Raw genomic sequence first — 17420 nt, 5'->3', positions numbered from 1 at the left:
AATAGTCCCCTATGGGGACTATTAAAGTGTAAAAATAAAAGTAAAAAAAAAAACATATAAAAGTAAAAAAAATTTGAAAACCCCCCGCCCCCAATAAAAACGTAAATTGTCCCATATTCCCTATTTCACCCCCAAAAAGTGTAAAACAAAATTTTTTATATACATATTTGATATCGCCGCGTGCGTAAATATGCAAATTATTAAAATAAAATGTTAATGATACCGAATGGTGAACGGCATGAACGCAAAGAAAAAAAAAGTAAATTTTATTCCCCCCAAAAAAAAAAAAAATTTATTAAAAGTTTTATATAAGCAAATAAGGTATCAATAAAAAGTACAGATCACGGCGCAAAAAATTAGCCCTCATACCGTCGCTTATACGGAAAAATGAAAAAGTTATAGGTCTTCAAAATAGGGTGATTTTAAACGTACTAATTTGGTTAAACAGTTTGCGATTTTTTTTAAGCGCAACAATAATAGAAAAGTATGTTATCATGGGTATCATTTTAATCGTATTGACCCAAAGAATAAAGAACACATCATTTTTACCGTAAATTGTACAGCATGAAAACAAAACCTTCCAAAATTTTCTAAGTTGCGGTTTTCTTTTTAATTTACCCACACAAATAGTATTTTTTTTGGTTGCGCCATACATTTTATGGTAAAGTGAGTGATGTCATTACAACTGACAACTGATCACGCAAAAAACAAGCCCTCATACTAGTCTGTGGATGAAAATATAAAAGAGTTAAATTTTTTGAAGGAGAGAAGGAAAAAACTAAAACGTAAAAATAAAATTGTCCGAGTCCTTAACCCCTTCACGACGAGCGACGTACATGTCGAAGTGTCACTTGGCGCGCGGCGACGTACATGTACGTCGCGGGGTTCCGGGAGCGCCGCGTCACCGGTAGCGGTGATCGGGCCGGGATGACTGCTGTTATCTAACAGCAGGCATCCCGGCACATCGCCGAGGGGGGTCCTGAGACCCCCCATGACCGCGATGCGCGCAAATAGCAGGTCAATTCAGACCTGCGATCTGCGCGATTCCGGGTCATACGGGTCACTGGTGACCCGGAAAATAAGAGGGATCGTAGGTGTCCGAGACACCCTCGATCCCCCTAAAGGGATAGGAGTTTGGTGGCAGGGGTGCCACCCCTCCTATCCCTGCTATTGGTCGGCCGAGCGACCGACCGATAGCAGACCGGGGGAGGGGGGGTTAAAGTTCGGTTCCCCCGCTTTGCCCACCTATCGGTGTCCGGGCAAAACGGGGGAACCGTCCAGGGAAGATCGGCGCCGAAGGTCCCTACCTGGATCCCGGATCGCGATCCTCCATGCTGGGATCCCCCACGTGCGGCGGCTTCCGGGTCCTGCTAGGTGAGTTGTTGCCTAGCAATATCCGGAGGGCCACAGTTTACAGTGGTCTCTAAACCGTGGCCCTCCAGATGTTGCAAAACTACAACTCCCAGCATGCTCAGACAGCTGTTTGCTGTGTGGGCATGCTGGGACTTGTAGTTTTGCAATATTTAGAGGGGTTCAGGTTGTAGATCACTAAGTGGTCTCAAACTGTAGCCCTCCAGATGTTGCAAGACTACAACTCTCAGCATGCCCAGACAGCAGTTTGCTGTCTGGGCATGCTGCGAGTTGTAGTTTTGCAACATCTGGAGGGCCACAGTTTTGAGACCACTGGACAGTGATTTACAACTTGAACCCCTCTAAATCTTGCAAAACTACAACTCCCAGCATTCAGGAACAGCATAAGGCTGTCTTGGCATGCTGGGAGTTGTACTTGCGTGCCTCCAGCCATTGCATAACTACATCTCCCAGCATGCCCTTCCGCAATCAGTACATGCTGGGAGTTGCAGTTTTGCAACAGCTGGAGGCACACTGGTTGGAAAATACTGAGTTAGGTCATAGAACCTAACTCAAGGTTTTCCAGCCAGTGTGCCTCCAGCTGTTGCAAAACTACAACTCCCAGCATGCATGGTCTGTCAGTGCATGCTGGGAGTTGTAGTTTTGACCCCCCTCCCGTGTGAATGTACAGGCTACATTCACACTGGCGGCAGATTACAGTGAGTTCCCCGCTACAAATTTGAGCTGCGGCAAATTTTCCGCCGCAGCTCAAACTCCTAGCGGGAGACTCAGTGTAATCTGCCGCCAGTGTGAATGTAACCTAAAAACACTACACTACACTACACACATAAAATAAAGAGTAAAACACTACATATACACACGTACACTGCCCCCCCACACCCTCCTCCCCAATAAAAATGAAAAACGTATTGTATGGCAGTGTTTCTAAGATGGAGCCTCCAGCTGTTGCAAAACAAAAACTCCCAGCATTTCTGGACAGCAATTGACTGTCCAAGCATGATGGGAGTTTAGCAACAGCTTTAGGCACCCTGTTTGGGAATCACTGGCATAGAATACCCCTATGTCCACCCCTATGCAAGTCCCTAATTCAGGCCTCAAATGCGCATGGCGCTCTCATATGGGGTATCGCCGTACTCGGGAGAAATTGCCTAACAAATTTTGGGGGTCTTTTTCTCCTTTTACCCCTTATGAAAAGGAACAGTTGGGGTCTACACCAGCATGTTAGTGTAAAAAAATAAAAAATTTTACACTAACATGCTGGTGTTGCCCTATACTTTTCATGTTCACAAGAGGTAAAAGGGAAAAACGCCCCCCAAAATTTGTAACGCAATTTCTCCCGAGTATGGAGATACCCCATATGTGGGCGCAAAGTGCTCTGGGGGCGCACAACAAGGCCCAGAAGGGAGAGTGCGCCATGTACATTTGAGGTGATTTGCACAGAGGTGGCTGATTGTTACAGCGGTTCTGACAAACACAAACAAAAAAAAAACACACCCACATGTGACCCCATTTTGAAAACTACACCCCTCACGGAATGTAATAAGGGGTGCAGTGAGAATTTACACCCCACTGGTGTCTGACGGATCTTTGGAACAGTGGTCCGTGAAAATGAAAAATTTTGCACAGCCCACTGTTCCAAAGTCAGACACCAGTGGGGGGTAAATGCTCACCGTACCCCTCATTACATTCTGTGAGGGGTCTAGTTTCCAAAATGGTATGTCATGTGGGGGTTATTTTGCTGTTCTGGCACCATAGGGGCTTCCTAAATGCAACATGCTCCCCCCCCCCCCCCCGAGCAAAATTTGCTCTCAAAAAGCCAAATATGACGCCTTCCCTTCTGAGCATTGTAGTTCGCCCGCAGTGCACTTCAGGTCCACTTATGGGGTACCTCCATACTCAGAAGAGATGGGGTTACAAATTTTGGGGGGTCTTTTCTGCTATTAACCCTTGCAAAAATGTGAAATTTGGGGGGAAACCCACATTTTAGTGAAATATTATTATTTTTTTTTACATATGTAAAAGTCGGGAAACACCTGTGGGGTATTAAGGCTCACTTTATCCCTTGTTACGTTCCTCAAGGGGTCTAGTTTCCAAAATGGTATGTCATGTTTTTTTTTTGCTGTTCTGGCACCATAGGGGCTTCCTAAATGCGACATGCCCCCAAAAACCATTTCAGAAAAACGTACTCTCTAAAATCCCCTTGTCGCTCCTTCGCTTCTGAGCCCTCTACTGCGCCCGCCGAACACTTTACATAGACATATGAGGTATGTGCTTACTCGAGAGAAATTGGGCTACAAATATAAGTATACATTTTCTCCTTTTACCCCTTGTAAAAATTCAAAAATTGGGTCTACAAGAACATGCGAGTGTAAAAAATGAAGATTTTGAATTGTCTCCTTCAATTTGCTGCTTTTCCTGTGAAACACCTAAAGGGTTAAAACATTTACTGAATGTCATTTTGAATACTTTGGGGGGAGCAGTTTTTATAATGGGGTCATTTATGGGGTATTTCTAATATGAAGACCCTTCAAATCCACTTCAAACCTGAACTGGTCCCTGAAAAATTGCGAGTTTGAAAATTTTGTGAAAAATTGGAAAATTGCTGCTGAACTTTGAAGCCCTGTGGTGTCTTCCAAAAGTAAAAACTCGTCAATTTTATGATGCAAACATAAAGTAGACATATTGTATATGTGAATCCAAAAAAAAATTATTTGGAATATCCATTTTCCTTACAAGCAGAGAACTTCAAAGTTAGAAAAATGCAAAATTTTAAATTTTTTCATCAAATTTTGAGATTTTTCACCAAGAAAGGATGCAAGTTACCACAAAAATTTACCACTATGTTAAAATAGAATATGTCACGAAAAAACAATCTCGGAATCAGAATGATAACTAAAAGCATTCCAGAGTTTTTAATGTTTAAAGTGACAGTGGTCAGATGTGCAAAAAAGGGCTTCGTCCTAGAGGTGAAAATGGGCTCCGTCCTTAACCCCTTAACGACGCAGGACGTATATTTACGTCCTGCGCCGGCTCCCGCGATATGAAGCGGGATCGCGCCGCGATCCTGCATCATATCGCTTCGGTCCCGGCGCTCATCAATGGCCGGGACCCGCGGCTAATACCACACATCGCCGATCGCGGCGATGTGCGGTATTAACCCTTTAGAAGCGGCGGTCAAAGCTGACCGCCGCTTCTAAAGTGAAACTGAAAGTATCCCGGCTGCTCAGTCGGGCTGTTCGGGACCGCCGCGGTGAAATCGCGGCGTCCCGAACAGCTGATCGGACACTGGGAGGGCCCTTACCTGCCTCCTCGGTGTCCGATCGACGAATGACTGCTCCGTGCCTGAGATCCAGGCAGGAGCAGTCAAGCGCCGATAATGCTGATCACAGGCGTGTTAATACACGCCAGTGATCAGCATAGGAGATCAGTGTGTGCAGTGTTATAGGTCCCTATGGGACCTATAACACTGCAAAAAAAATGTAAAAAAAAAGTGTTAATAAAGGTCATTTAACCCCTTCCCTAATAAAAGTTTGAATCACCCCCCTTTTCCCATAAAAAAAATAAAACAGTGTAAAAAAAAAATAAACATATGTGGTATCACCGCGTGCGTAAATGTCCGAACTATAACAATATATCATTAATTAAACCGCATGGTCAATGGCGTACGGGCAAAAAAATTCCAAAGTCCAAAAAAGTCACTTTTTATACCATTAAAAAATGAATAAAAAGTGATCAAAAAGTCCGATCAAAACAAAAATCATACCGATAAAAACTTCAGATCACGGCGCAAAAAATGAGTCCTCATACCGCCCTGTACGTGGAAAAATAAAAAAGTTATAGGGGTCAGAAGATGACATTTTTAAACGTATAAATTTTCCTGCATGTAGTTATGATTTTTTCCAGAAGTGCGACAAAATCAAACCTATATAAGTAGGGTATCATTTTAACCGTATGGACCTACAGAATAATGATAAGGTGTCATTTTTACCGAAATATGCACTGCATAGAAACGGAAGCCCCCAAAAGTTACAAAATGGCGTTTTTTTTTCGATTTGTCACACAATTATTTTTTTTTCCGTTTCGCTGTGCATTTTTGGGTAAAATGACTAATGTCACTGCAAAGTAGAATTGGTGACGCAAAAAATAAGCCATAATATGGATTTTTAGGTGGAAAATTGAAAGGGTTATGATTTTTAAAATGTAAGGAGGAAAAAACGAAAGTGCAAAAACGGAAAATCCCGAGTCCTTAAGGGGTTAAGGGGTTAAAGGGGTACTCCCGTGGAAATTTTTTTTTTTTTTTTTTTTTAAATCAACTGGTGCCAGAAAGTTAAACAGATTTGTAAATCACTTCTATTAAAAAAATCTTAATCCTTCCAGTACTTTTTAGGGGCTGTATACTAAAGAGAAATCCCAAAAAAGAAATGCATTTGCTCTGATGTCATGACTACAGTGCTCTCTGCTGACATCTCTGTCCATTTTAGGAACAGAGCATCATATGTTTGCTATGGGGATTTTCTCCTGCTCTGGACAGTTCCTAAAATGGACAGCAGAGAGCACTGTGGTCATGACATCAGAGGAAATGCATTTATTTTTTGGATTTCTCTTTAGTATACAGCCCCTAAAAAGTACTGGAATGATTAAGATTTTTTTTTTTTATAGAAGTGATTTACAAATCTGTTTAACTTTCTGGCACCAGTTGATTAAAAAAAAAAAAGTTTTCCACGGGAGTACCCCTTTAACCCCTTAAGGACTCAGGGTTTTTCCGTTTTTGCACTTTCGTTTTTTCCTCCTTACCTTTTAAAAATCATAACCCTTTCAATTTTCCACCTAAAAATCCATATTATGGCTTATTTTTTGCGTCGCCAATTCTACTTTGCAGTGACATTAGTCATTTTACCCAAAAATGCACGGCGAAACGGAAAAAAAAATCATTGTGCGACAAAATCGAAAAAAAAACGCCATTTTGTAACTTTTGGGGGCTTTCGTTTCTACGCAGTACATATTTCGGTAAAAATTACACCTTATCATTATTCTGTAGGTCCATATGGTTAAAATGATACCCTACTTATATAGGTTTGATTTTGTCGCACTTCTGGAAAAAATCATAACTACATGCAGGAAAATTTATACGTTTAAAAATGTCATCTTCTGACCCCTATAACTTTTTTATTTTTCCACGTATGGGGCGGTATGAGGACTCATTTTTTGCGCCGTGATCTGAAGTTTTTATCGGTATGATTTTTGTTTTGATCGGACTTTTTGATCACTTTTTATTCATTTTTTAATGATATAAAAAGTGACCAAAATACGCTTTTTTGGACTTTGGAATTTTTTTGCGCGTACGCCATTGACCGTACGGCTTAATTAATGATATATTTTTATAGTTCGGACATTTACGCACGCGGCGATACCACATATGTTTATTTTTTATTTTTTTTACACTTTTATTTTTTTTATGGGAAAAGGGGGGTGATTCAAACTTTTATTAGGGAAGGGGTTAAATGACCTTTATTAACACTTTTTTTTTACATTTTTTTTGCAGTGTTATAGGTCCCATAGGGACCTATAACACTGCACACACTGATCTCTCATCCTGATCACAGGCGTGTATTAACACGCCTGTGATCAGCATTATCGGCGCTTGACTGCTCCTGCCTGGATCTCAGGCACGGAGCAGTCATTCGTCGATCGGACACCGGGGAGGCAGGTAAGAGCCCTCCCGGTGTCCGATCAGCTGTTCGGGACGCCGCGATTTCACCACGGCGGTCCCGAACAGCCCGACTGAGCAGCCGGGTCACTTTCACTTTCACTTTAGAAGCGGCGGTCAGCTTTGACCGCCGCTTCTAAAGGGTTAATACCGCACATCGCCGCGATCGGCGATGTGTGGTATTAGCCGCGGGTCCCGGCCGTTGATTAGCGCCGGGACCGACGCGATATGATGCGGGATCGCGGCGCGATCCCGTTTCATATCGCGGGAGCCGGCGCAGGACGTAAATATACGTCCTGCGTCGTTAAGGGGTTAAGGACCAAATGGGCTGAGTCCTTAACCCCTTAGGGACAGAGCCCATTTTGACCCTAAGGACCAGAGCATTTTTTGCAATTCTGACCACTGTCACTTTAATCATTAATAACTCTGGGATGCTTTTACCTTTCATTCTGATTCCGAGACAGTTTTTTCGTTACATATTCCTTTTTAACATAGTGTTAAATTTTCATCGTTATTTGCATCCTTATTTTGTGAAAAATCCCCAAATTTCATGAAGATTTGGAAAATTTTGCATTTTTCTAACTTTGAAACTCTCTGCTTGTAAGGAAAATGGATATTCCAAATAAATTATATATTGATTCACAAATACAATATGTCTACTTTATGTTGAAATGTTTTTACTTTTTGAAGACATTAGAGAGCTTCAAAGTATAGCAGCAATTTTCCAAATTTTCACGAAAATTTCAAAATCTGAATTTTTCAGGGACCAGTTAAGCTTGAAGTGGATTTAAGGGGCCTTACTGTGAGAAATACCCCATAAATGACCCTATTATAGAAACTACACCCCTCAAAGTATTCAAAATGACATTCAGAAAGTTTGTTAACCCTTTAGGTGTTTCACAAGAATAGCAGCAAAGTGGAGGAGAAAAATCTAAATCTGCATTTTTTACACTAATATGTTCTTGTAGACCCATATTTTTTATAAGGGATAAAAGGAGAAAAAGCCCCCCAAAATTTGTAACCCAATTTCTCTCAAGTAAGGAAATACCTCATATGTGGATGTAAAGTGCTCTGTGGGTGCACTAGAGGGCTCAGAAGAGAAGGAGCGACAATGGGATTTTAAAGAGCGGATTTTTCTGTAATGGTTTTTGGAGGGCATGTCGCATTTAGGAAGCCCCCATGATGCCAGAACTGCAAATAACATCCCACATGGCATACTATTTTGGAAACTACACCCCTCAAGGATCGTAACAAGGGGTACAGTGAGCCTTACCCCCCCACAGGTGTTTGACGAATTTTCAATAAAGTTGGATGTGAAAATGAAATTTTTTTTCCCTAAAATGCTGATGTTACCCCAAATTTTTCATTTTAACAAGGGGTAATAGGTGAAAATGTCCCCCAAAATTTGAAACCCCATTTCTCTCGAGTAAGAACATACCCCACATGTGGATGTAAAGTGCTCTCCTGGCATACTACAATGCTCAGAAAAGAAGGAGTGCCATTAGTGAGGCTTTTAGTGAGAAAATTTGGCCAGAATTCAAGGCCACGTGTGTTTACAAAGCCCCCATAGTGCCAGAACAATGGACCCCCCCCTGCATGTGACCCCATTTTGGAAACTGCACCCCTCATGTATTGTAATAAGGGGTGCAGTGAGCATTTACGCCCCACAGGTGTCTGACAGATTTTTGGAACAGTGGTTCATGAAAATGAAAAATTTAATTTTTTGCACAGCCCACTGTTCCAAAGATCTGGAAGGGCACTGTTTGGAGACCACTATAAGGTGGTGTCTAAACTGTAGTGCTCCAGATGTCAATTCAAAGCATGCCGAGACTGTCCAGGCATGCTGGGAGTTGTAGTTCTGTAACATCTGGCCCTTCAGATGTTGCAAAACTACAGCTCCCAGCATGCCTGGGCAGAAATGAGGTTACAAATTTTTGGGGGATTTTTCCTATTTTCCCTTGTGAAAATTAGAAATTTAAGGCAACACCAGCATTTTAGAGAAAATTTTTTATTTTCCCATCCAACTTTAATGAAAGTTCTTCAAACACCTGTGGGGTGTTGAGATGCAGGCATGAGCAGTCAAACGGCAGAATCAATAATCAATGTGAAAGATCAGTATGTGCAGTGTTATAGCCCCCTAAGGAAAACTAGGGGTTACACCAGCATTTTAGTGTAAAAATTACATTTTTTTCTTTTTCACAGCCCACTGTTCCAAAATTGTGTCAAACACCAGTGGGGTGTAAATGCTCACTGCACCCTTTATTACATTCATTGAGGGATGTAGTTTCCAAAATGGGGTCACAGGAAGTTTTTTTTTTTTTTACTGTCCTGGCACCATGGGGGCTTTGTAAGTGCGACATGGTCCCCAAAAACTATTTCAGCTAAATTCTCTCTCCAAAAGCCAACTGGCGCTTCTTCTCTTCTGAGCCATAATGTGCACCCACAGACCACTTTATGTCAACATATGGGGTATTTCCTTACTTGGGAAAAAAGTGGGCTACAAAGTTTGGGGGACTTTTTCTCCTTTTAAAAATGAACAAAATGGGACTACATGAACAGGTTAGTGTCAAAAAAAATAAATAAAAAAAAAATAAAATGGAGTTTTCTCCTCCACTTTGTTGCTATTACTGTGAAAACACCTAAAGGGCAAACTCTCTGAATATCATTTTGAATACTTTGAGTGGTGCAGTTTCTATAATGGGGTCATTTATGGGGGATTTCTTACTGAAAGGCCCCTTAAATCTACAGGGTGGGCCATTTAGCCATCACGCCCCCTCCCGTAGGCTTGCATTGAGGGGCGGAGCGTGACGTCACACGGGGGCGGAGGAGTGACGTCACACGCCGCCGGCCCTGCGGTCGAGCGTAATCAGACCCGGAGCGAACACGCTCCGGGGACTGATTACAAACGGGGTGCCGTGTGCATGATCAAGGGCATCCCCAGCTGCGGGACTCCCGCGATCAGGCATCTTATCCCTTATCCTTTGGATAGGGGATAAGATGTGTAAGCACCGGAGTACCCCTTTAAGTCCACTCTGAATCCGGGCACCATGGACACGACACCTTCAATGGGCTAATTAAGCACCGCACAGTTCATCAGGTGTTGGACCAGTCCTCCTCCACAGCTCTTGGTCGGGAAGTCTTCGGCGGGTGAGGTGGATAGATCGGAGAGATGTTCCACGCTTTCAAGAGTTCCTCTCCCTCTGCAAGGCTGCGCTCAATGTGCAGTGAGTTATCGTGTTTTATGAGCAAACGAACCGGGAACCCCCATCTGTATATCACTTTAGCAGAGCGGAGAGCTGAGGTTATAGGAAGAAGGGATCTGCGGGCTTGTAAAGTGGTCGCTGATAAATCCGCATACACAGCAATCTTATGGTAGGGAGCTGGCAGACCATCATTGCGGCGTGCATATTCCATAATCTTTTCCTTCACATGAATGAAGTGTATATACGTGCAAGGACATCCCTTGGAACCGATTCCTCCAAGTGTTTGGGTCGTGGGAACCGATGAGCTCTGTCTACAATGAGTTCGCTAGACAGGCAGTTGGGTAGAGTAATTTGAATCAGCGAATGGACAAATACCGCTATATCCGGTCCTCCAAATCTGCAACCTTCAATTTGAGAGCCGACACCTCATCCTCCAGATTGTCTCTCAGATCAATAAGGTCGTTGTGCGATGCGGCAAATTCACTGAACTTCTGCTCTAAATGGTCTACTCTGTTGCCCAATGCATGAACAGTGGCTTGAATAGGGTTAACCATCTTATGCATATCTTGTAGGAACGTAGTGCACAGTAACAACAGCATATCTCTTAACGTAGTGTCAGTTAATGCTTGATTAGATACAGGGATAGCTGACAAAGTATCCCCTATATCATTGCCCCCTAGGTGGAAGCATCCCAAAATACTACCTCACTGTTGGATGCAGGTAAAGAGAGCTGGAGATGCTGTGCCTCCGGGCTGAGGGGAGGGAGACTTCACCTGTGAGCTCCGTTCAGGGCTGTCCGTAACCACTGCTGAGGGAGAGTCACGTCGATGCAGACAGCTGTCGGCCCGGCCAGTAGAAGCTGCGGCAGCAGTAGAGCTGTGAAGATCCTGGTCTGAAGTGGATCTCCAGGACAGCAGTGGGCTATATGAAGCGCGCAGACTCTGTGGCTGCGGTGACCGCGCGGAGTGAGGTAGGAGAGTTTCCGGCGCCATCTTGCCGCGAGGCCGCCCGGGGCACAAAGTTACATTTCGCCAGGATGCTGACCTTTGTCTGCTTCCTCCTCTTCACCGGCATGGTAAGGGAGGTTCAGGCGTCAGTAGGGAGGTGAATCAGGCGGTGTAAGGCTTAATTGTCGCTATTGTGGGTTTGAATGCGGAGTGCACTTAGTCTGCGACCATGCTCCTCGGCTGCCAGGCCACTCCCCTGACAGATTTCCTTTAAGATTTTAACTTTCTGGCACCAGTTGATTTAAAATAAATAAAAAAAGTTTTCCAGGGGAGTACCCCTTTAAGGTCAAAATAGGTTTCGTACTTAATGAGTGGTGCCATTAAAAAGTGCAATTGATCCCACATTAACAAGCCCTCATACAGTCTTGTAGATGGAAAATTTTTAGTTATGAGTTTAAAAAACAGGGGAGCAAAAATGAAAAAACATCAAATTGGCTGTGACTTGAAAGGGTTATTAAATTAAAGAAACACACACCTCATTAACCAACAGATTATGAAATGATACACATACCCCAGGTGCCTATATATCCAAACATTTATTTCTACAATACTCATAGGTTTACAGAGGATCCATAATAGTCTGATTCTCTTTATATTTCCACAATACTGAACAGAATATGTAGCTTTATTACACAGTGACAATGTATTTTGTCTTGGACACGATTACCTTTAGCTTACAGGATGTGAGTGACTCTCATAACAGACAAATGTCACAAGCCAACCTTAGAAAAGAATCTTACAAAAAACAAAATGATATATTCACTTGTATAAAACCTTAACACTGTAAATTATATAAAAAAACACACATTTAAATAGGCAAACACACACAATCAGATGTGCAATAATAACATTGTATACATGTAGTAGGCACTTGCTTGTTTAATATAAAACAGTGGCATTCTATATTGAAGGGTTTTAGTAGAGCTCCAAATATTAGTTAAAGTAAATAAAAATACTGTAAAGAACCACACTTCATTAAGTAAAAATAGCATGAGATAGATATGCCCTTCTTTTAATGAACAAATGTTTCTCAATTTGGCCAAGCAATGACTGAGCATTCTTACAGATTGCGTCAAGCCTCTGGGAACAAATACATGTATAGATTTGTTTTTTATTTTTTTTTTTTAAGTATTTTTGGAATAAAGTCACAAATAATTGAAACTTTTATCTGCTATCAGACAACATATACAATAAACATAAAACCTGAGATTTTTTCCGTGAACAGTGTCTGCCTCTGAAGACAGAATGTAGGTCTGACCATATAATCTCTGTGTTTGCGCACATTCGATCCATTCATTACATTTCTGTACTTTTAAACTTTCATTGGTGCAAAAAAAAAAAATAATAATAATTACTTGCTGAGGGGGTCCTGTAATCCTGTATTATAGGTTATTTTCCCCACAAAAACAAAATAATCCTCCATCTGATCCGATTATTATATAAAAGTTTTCCAAATGTGATCCCTTATAGTGAAAGTGGATGTAATGCATGACCATTACAGCTCATGCCCATGACTGTATGAGGACTGTCTAGAACTTGTATATCAAGTGCCAAAAATACAGCAAATCAGATGCTGGAAATTATCATCATTATATATATATTTTTTTTTTTTAAAGAAAAAAAAATCAAAATGTATTTTTTATTGAGCACCTTTATAAATACTGTGCCCTTATCCACCCATGTGCTACATCATGGAAATAATAGCAGATATAGAAGCAGTTTCCTCCTTTACAGACAGCAGTATATCATTTACATACTGCATTGACTACAACAGTAACTAAACCCTTTGCAGTCTGTGACCTCTCATACTGTAATTTCTATATTGGCCATTGCAATGTAATACTGAGAACAAAAGTAGAAAATAGACAGTGCTTTCATGTAGTCATACTGTCTAGATGGCATAGGGATCTACAAACTGCATCACTGAGATATATAGCGTTAAATACAGCATTTTTTTGTCCCTTTGAATTCCATCAATGCCAGAGGGAAATCTTCACTGCTTTTGTTGTTATAAAGAACATATCTCTGTTGACGACTTGGAGATTTAGACTACCTGAAGAGGAATTCCTGACGTAACCCTACTGTGGGGTTAAATAGTCTACTGCCTTTCCTTACAAAATGTCCTGAGAGTCTTATGTCAGTAAGAAGTGGCATCAACCTGCATGGTCTGATGCAACCTCTACTCCTCCACCTCCAAAATCAAACAAGGGTTCATCTTCCCCACTTCCATGTGCCAGATAGTCTTCCAAGATTTTAGCAGGGTCACGAAGAAAGACAACCAGAACTGTGATATTGTCACTAGAGCCACCCTCTTTAGCAGCTGCCACCAGCCTTACAGCAACATGTTGTCCATCTCCACCATTCTCTTGAAGATGACCTAAAACAAGGCTAGGAACCTCAGAGGATGACACTGCATCATAAAAACCATCACAAGCCAAGACAAGGAAGTCATCTGAGCCACACTGGGTATGCGAGGACACATCCGCTTCTCCAGACACATATGGTTTTTGATCAATATCACCTGGAAACAGAACAACACAAAAATGTCAGTATTTGAAAATAAACCATTAACAGGCTGAATAATAAGGTAACTGTTTGTGGTTCACTAAAAATGTTGACAAATTAGCCTCTCGTACTGAAGTGCAGCGGAACTGCAGCATTGTCATGTTTGCTCGAGTAGAACAATGCTGCAATTCCTAGCAACGCTAAAAGTACAGCGACTGCACACTTGCCACTAATTCCTTCAAAACAGCTACCCCCGCCCCAAAAAAAACAAACACAAATGCTCGTGCCAAAGCAAAGGTTCCGCTCTGAGTGAACACTTGACACTGATTCCTTTGAGTGTTTTTGTTTAATATAAAAGTACAACAGACTGTACATACCTGTACAGAGCTTGCATCCGTAACCACACATGTATTTAAAGAAAAAAAAAAGGGGGGGGGGGGGGGTGCACATATGTCCCTGCAATGCAAGCTCTAAGCCCTAAACTCTAAGAGGAGGGCACCTACCCATTCACACAAGCTCTCCCTGCTGTCCTGATGACATTTCAAAAAAACACTACAGCCAATCCCTGGCCTCAGCAGTCAGTTAGTCATTTGTATGGCTTTCTTGGGAATACTCAAGGGTAAATCATGATTTCTTAAACCATTATTGTATTACATAGATAGGATATCAGACAAAATGTCCCTGGCCATTAAATTCCTCTGTGCATTTCCTGTTGTTAGCAAGCCTCCTTCAATCCGGCTCCTGTATGGTGTAAGATTATTGCCACCAACCCTCCCTGCATTAGACTGGAGATTTTACACTGCCTGTGACATGCACGCTTTTCACACACAGGACACTGCGTAGTTAACAAAAGTGATAGGCCTCAATAGATCTAGCAATGATTTTTGTACCATTTTGTACCAGTGGGCCATTAACCCCTTCACTTTGCTCTTCTACTCATTCAGCTGAGGATCTATTCACATGGCAGAATGTCCGCTTGCGGAATTCCGCCTCAAATTAAAGCCCATAAACTACTATGTGATTCCGCACTCCCATACATCACACTTCTGAATTTCCGCTAGCGGAATTCCGCAAGCGGAAATTCAGAAGTGTGAATGGGAGTGTGGAATCCCATAGTCTATGGGCTTTAATTTGAGGCAGAATTCCACAGTGTGAATAGACCCTAAGGGCAGCACAATATAGCAACAGACAAGTGGTTTTAGTGGTCCGACAGTGGAGCGGATATATTTATTGTAGTTTACTAGCATGTAGCAAGTGCCTGCCATTGCCAGAGAGAAGTCCACCATATTCATTCTGTATATTTGCCCCTGCTGATGACTGACAGATTTCTCCCTGTCACTATGCAGAGGAAGAAGGCTGTCAATCAGCGGGTGGGTTGGGGCAGCAGCACCTTATGAATATTCTGGATTCCTCTGGCAGTGCCAGGAATGCAGTGTGTGCTTCAAAATTTAAGTGCTTGAAAAGTATTTTAAATATATCAGCAAGCAACAGACTGATGAAAAAAGCAGTGGAAGCATAGGCAGCCTTACATGTTCCTTTTAACAGCGACTACTTTGCACAGGCTTTTTTGGGAGCTCCTTACAGCGCCCATGAGTACCTGTTCAAAAGATTGATATGCTGTTTTATTTCCTTCTCTGTAAGGAGCTAAATGTTTACAGAACTTGCTTTTACTTCTTACATACCATCAGACTCCCTAATATTCAGTCAATTATTCATCTACACCAGTTCCCTGACATACATTACAAAGAAGTCTAAGAATAATCAGCATATAGTCAGTCAATTGATGAAAGACCTTAGCACCACCATAAGTAGATTTTTTGTACTCACCGTAAAATCTCTTTCTCATAGCCTTCATTGGGGGACACAGATACTGATGGCTACATGCTCTTGCCACTAGGAGGCACTGACACTACATAGAAAAAAAGTTGGCTCTTCTGGTAGGATATACCCACCCACTGGAAGTTAGTAATCAGTTTTGTCACAAAGCAATAGGAGAAGCCAACAAAGAGATATGTCCGAAGGACCCTAGAAGGAAATCCTGTATAAAATCCCATCTCACCAGAAAAAAATCATCTGGACGGGACATGAAGAAATGGGTGGGTGCTATGTCCCCAATGAAGGCTACGAGAAAGAGTTTATGGTGAGTACAAAAAAAATCTCCTTTTCTCGGTCGCTCTTCATTGGGGGACACAGATACTGATGGGACGTAGCAAAGCAGTCCCCCTAGGGTGGGAAAAACCAACCACCTGAAAATAGAAGCCAGTCATAGACTGACCCCTGTATGCTCATAAGGCTCACAGACGAGACCCAGGGCCAAAAAGGCAATCGAGGCTCGCAAACAGAGCGTCAAGAAGTACCCATCGACCATGGAGATGGACTAGGATGCCAAGAAAGGTACTTTCCTAGTAGAGCACTAAACCAATAGTCCCCAGAAAGACACAAGAGAAGGACATCTTGGAAGCTAGATGGGCAGTAACCGATAGGAGGGAGGAAAACCACTCCAAGGAAGCACAGAACCAGACTGAGGGCTAGCCCGACTGGGAAACACACACACACAAAAAAAAGGGAACTCCAAGAAAAATCCCAACAAGAGAATCAACAGATTCAAGAGACCAGGGCGAGAAAAAGCCCCGTAGAGCTGCGAATGCCTGAGCAGAAGACGAGAACAGACAAGGTGGGAGACCAGAAAAAAAAGGAAGAGAGATGGGAACCGTCTAGGGAGAGGCATGGAGAACAAGACCAATGACCTGACCCAAAAAGTTGCAGGCCCCAAAACCACTGTCCCAGGGGCACGCCGCGAGTACCCGGGGAGAATAGCGGAAAGCATGGTGCAGAGCCTGAACAGCGGGAAAAAACGCGTTGAGAAAACCACGTCTCTGGAGAAGCTGAAATCGGCCAGACTGGCAATAATTCGGCTGCCGAAACGCCTTCCATCTCAGGAGTACATGGACTCTGAGGCAGAGGAAGGAAAAATAGGGCTAAATTAGGAGCGAAACACCCTGAGAAGGAGCCCCCCGAACAAGGGAGCGGCCGAAGTAGGAACTGGAGGATCCCAAGGCTCCTGGAGTTCCCACAAGCTGAAATTGCCTAGACTGGTGCAATCCGGCTGCCGGAACGCCTGCCGCCCAAGAGTACATGGACCCTGAGGGAAGAAGGAAAAATAAATAAATAAATGGCTAAACGAGAAGCAGAATGCCCTGAGAAGGAGTACCTCGAACAACGGAGTGGCGAAGTGTGAATTGGAGGAACCCAAGGCCCCTGGAGGTCTCACCCTTGTAGGGGGAGTAAACCTCACGTCATCGAGACATTCCAGGTGACTATATTGGAACAAGAAGTGTGGCACAGAAAGACCGCCCCACAAATGAGATTGTGGAAAAGTCTGTGCAGGAGCCCTGCACCTACCCAATGCCGCAACCATCACTAAGGCCCTAAGAACCAGGAGGGCCGATCTAGAGAAGAGGGCACTCCACCACTGCCCAGGAGGTTGCCCTTGGACCCTGTCGATCCTAACGGGCCAGAGGACGCTGAAGCAACATACCGTCAGGCAGGGACGTGCACACATAGGGGTAAAAGGGGGCTGGAGCCCCTGCCCTTTTCCTCACCTGCCCCTCTAGTGCCCTCACAAAA

The 17420-nt window shown here is 42.9% G+C and overlaps 1 protein-coding gene across 1 annotated transcript in view; it reads right to left on the bottom strand.

Annotated features, from left to right (window-relative positions):
* Positions 1-11811: 11811 nt before the first annotated feature.
* The window catches only part of PPM1F (protein phosphatase, Mg2+/Mn2+ dependent 1F), a 44155-nt gene continuing 38546 nt past the window's right edge, over positions 11812-17420 (bottom strand). The window contains exon 7 of the mRNA XM_056532060.1: positions 11812-13809. Within this exon, the coding sequence (XP_056388035.1) occupies positions 13442-13809 (368 nt within the window). The 3' untranslated portion in view covers positions 11812-13441. The remainder of the gene's footprint in view (positions 13810-17420) is intronic.

Source organism: Hyla sarda, chromosome 1, assembly GCF_029499605.1.
Source record: "Hyla sarda isolate aHylSar1 chromosome 1, aHylSar1.hap1, whole genome shotgun sequence".
Classification (NCBI taxonomy): Eukaryota; Metazoa; Chordata; class Amphibia; order Anura; family Hylidae; genus Hyla; species Hyla sarda.
Note: the sequence above shows the minus strand (reverse complement) of the source record. Positions and strands in the feature narration are given on the sequence as shown.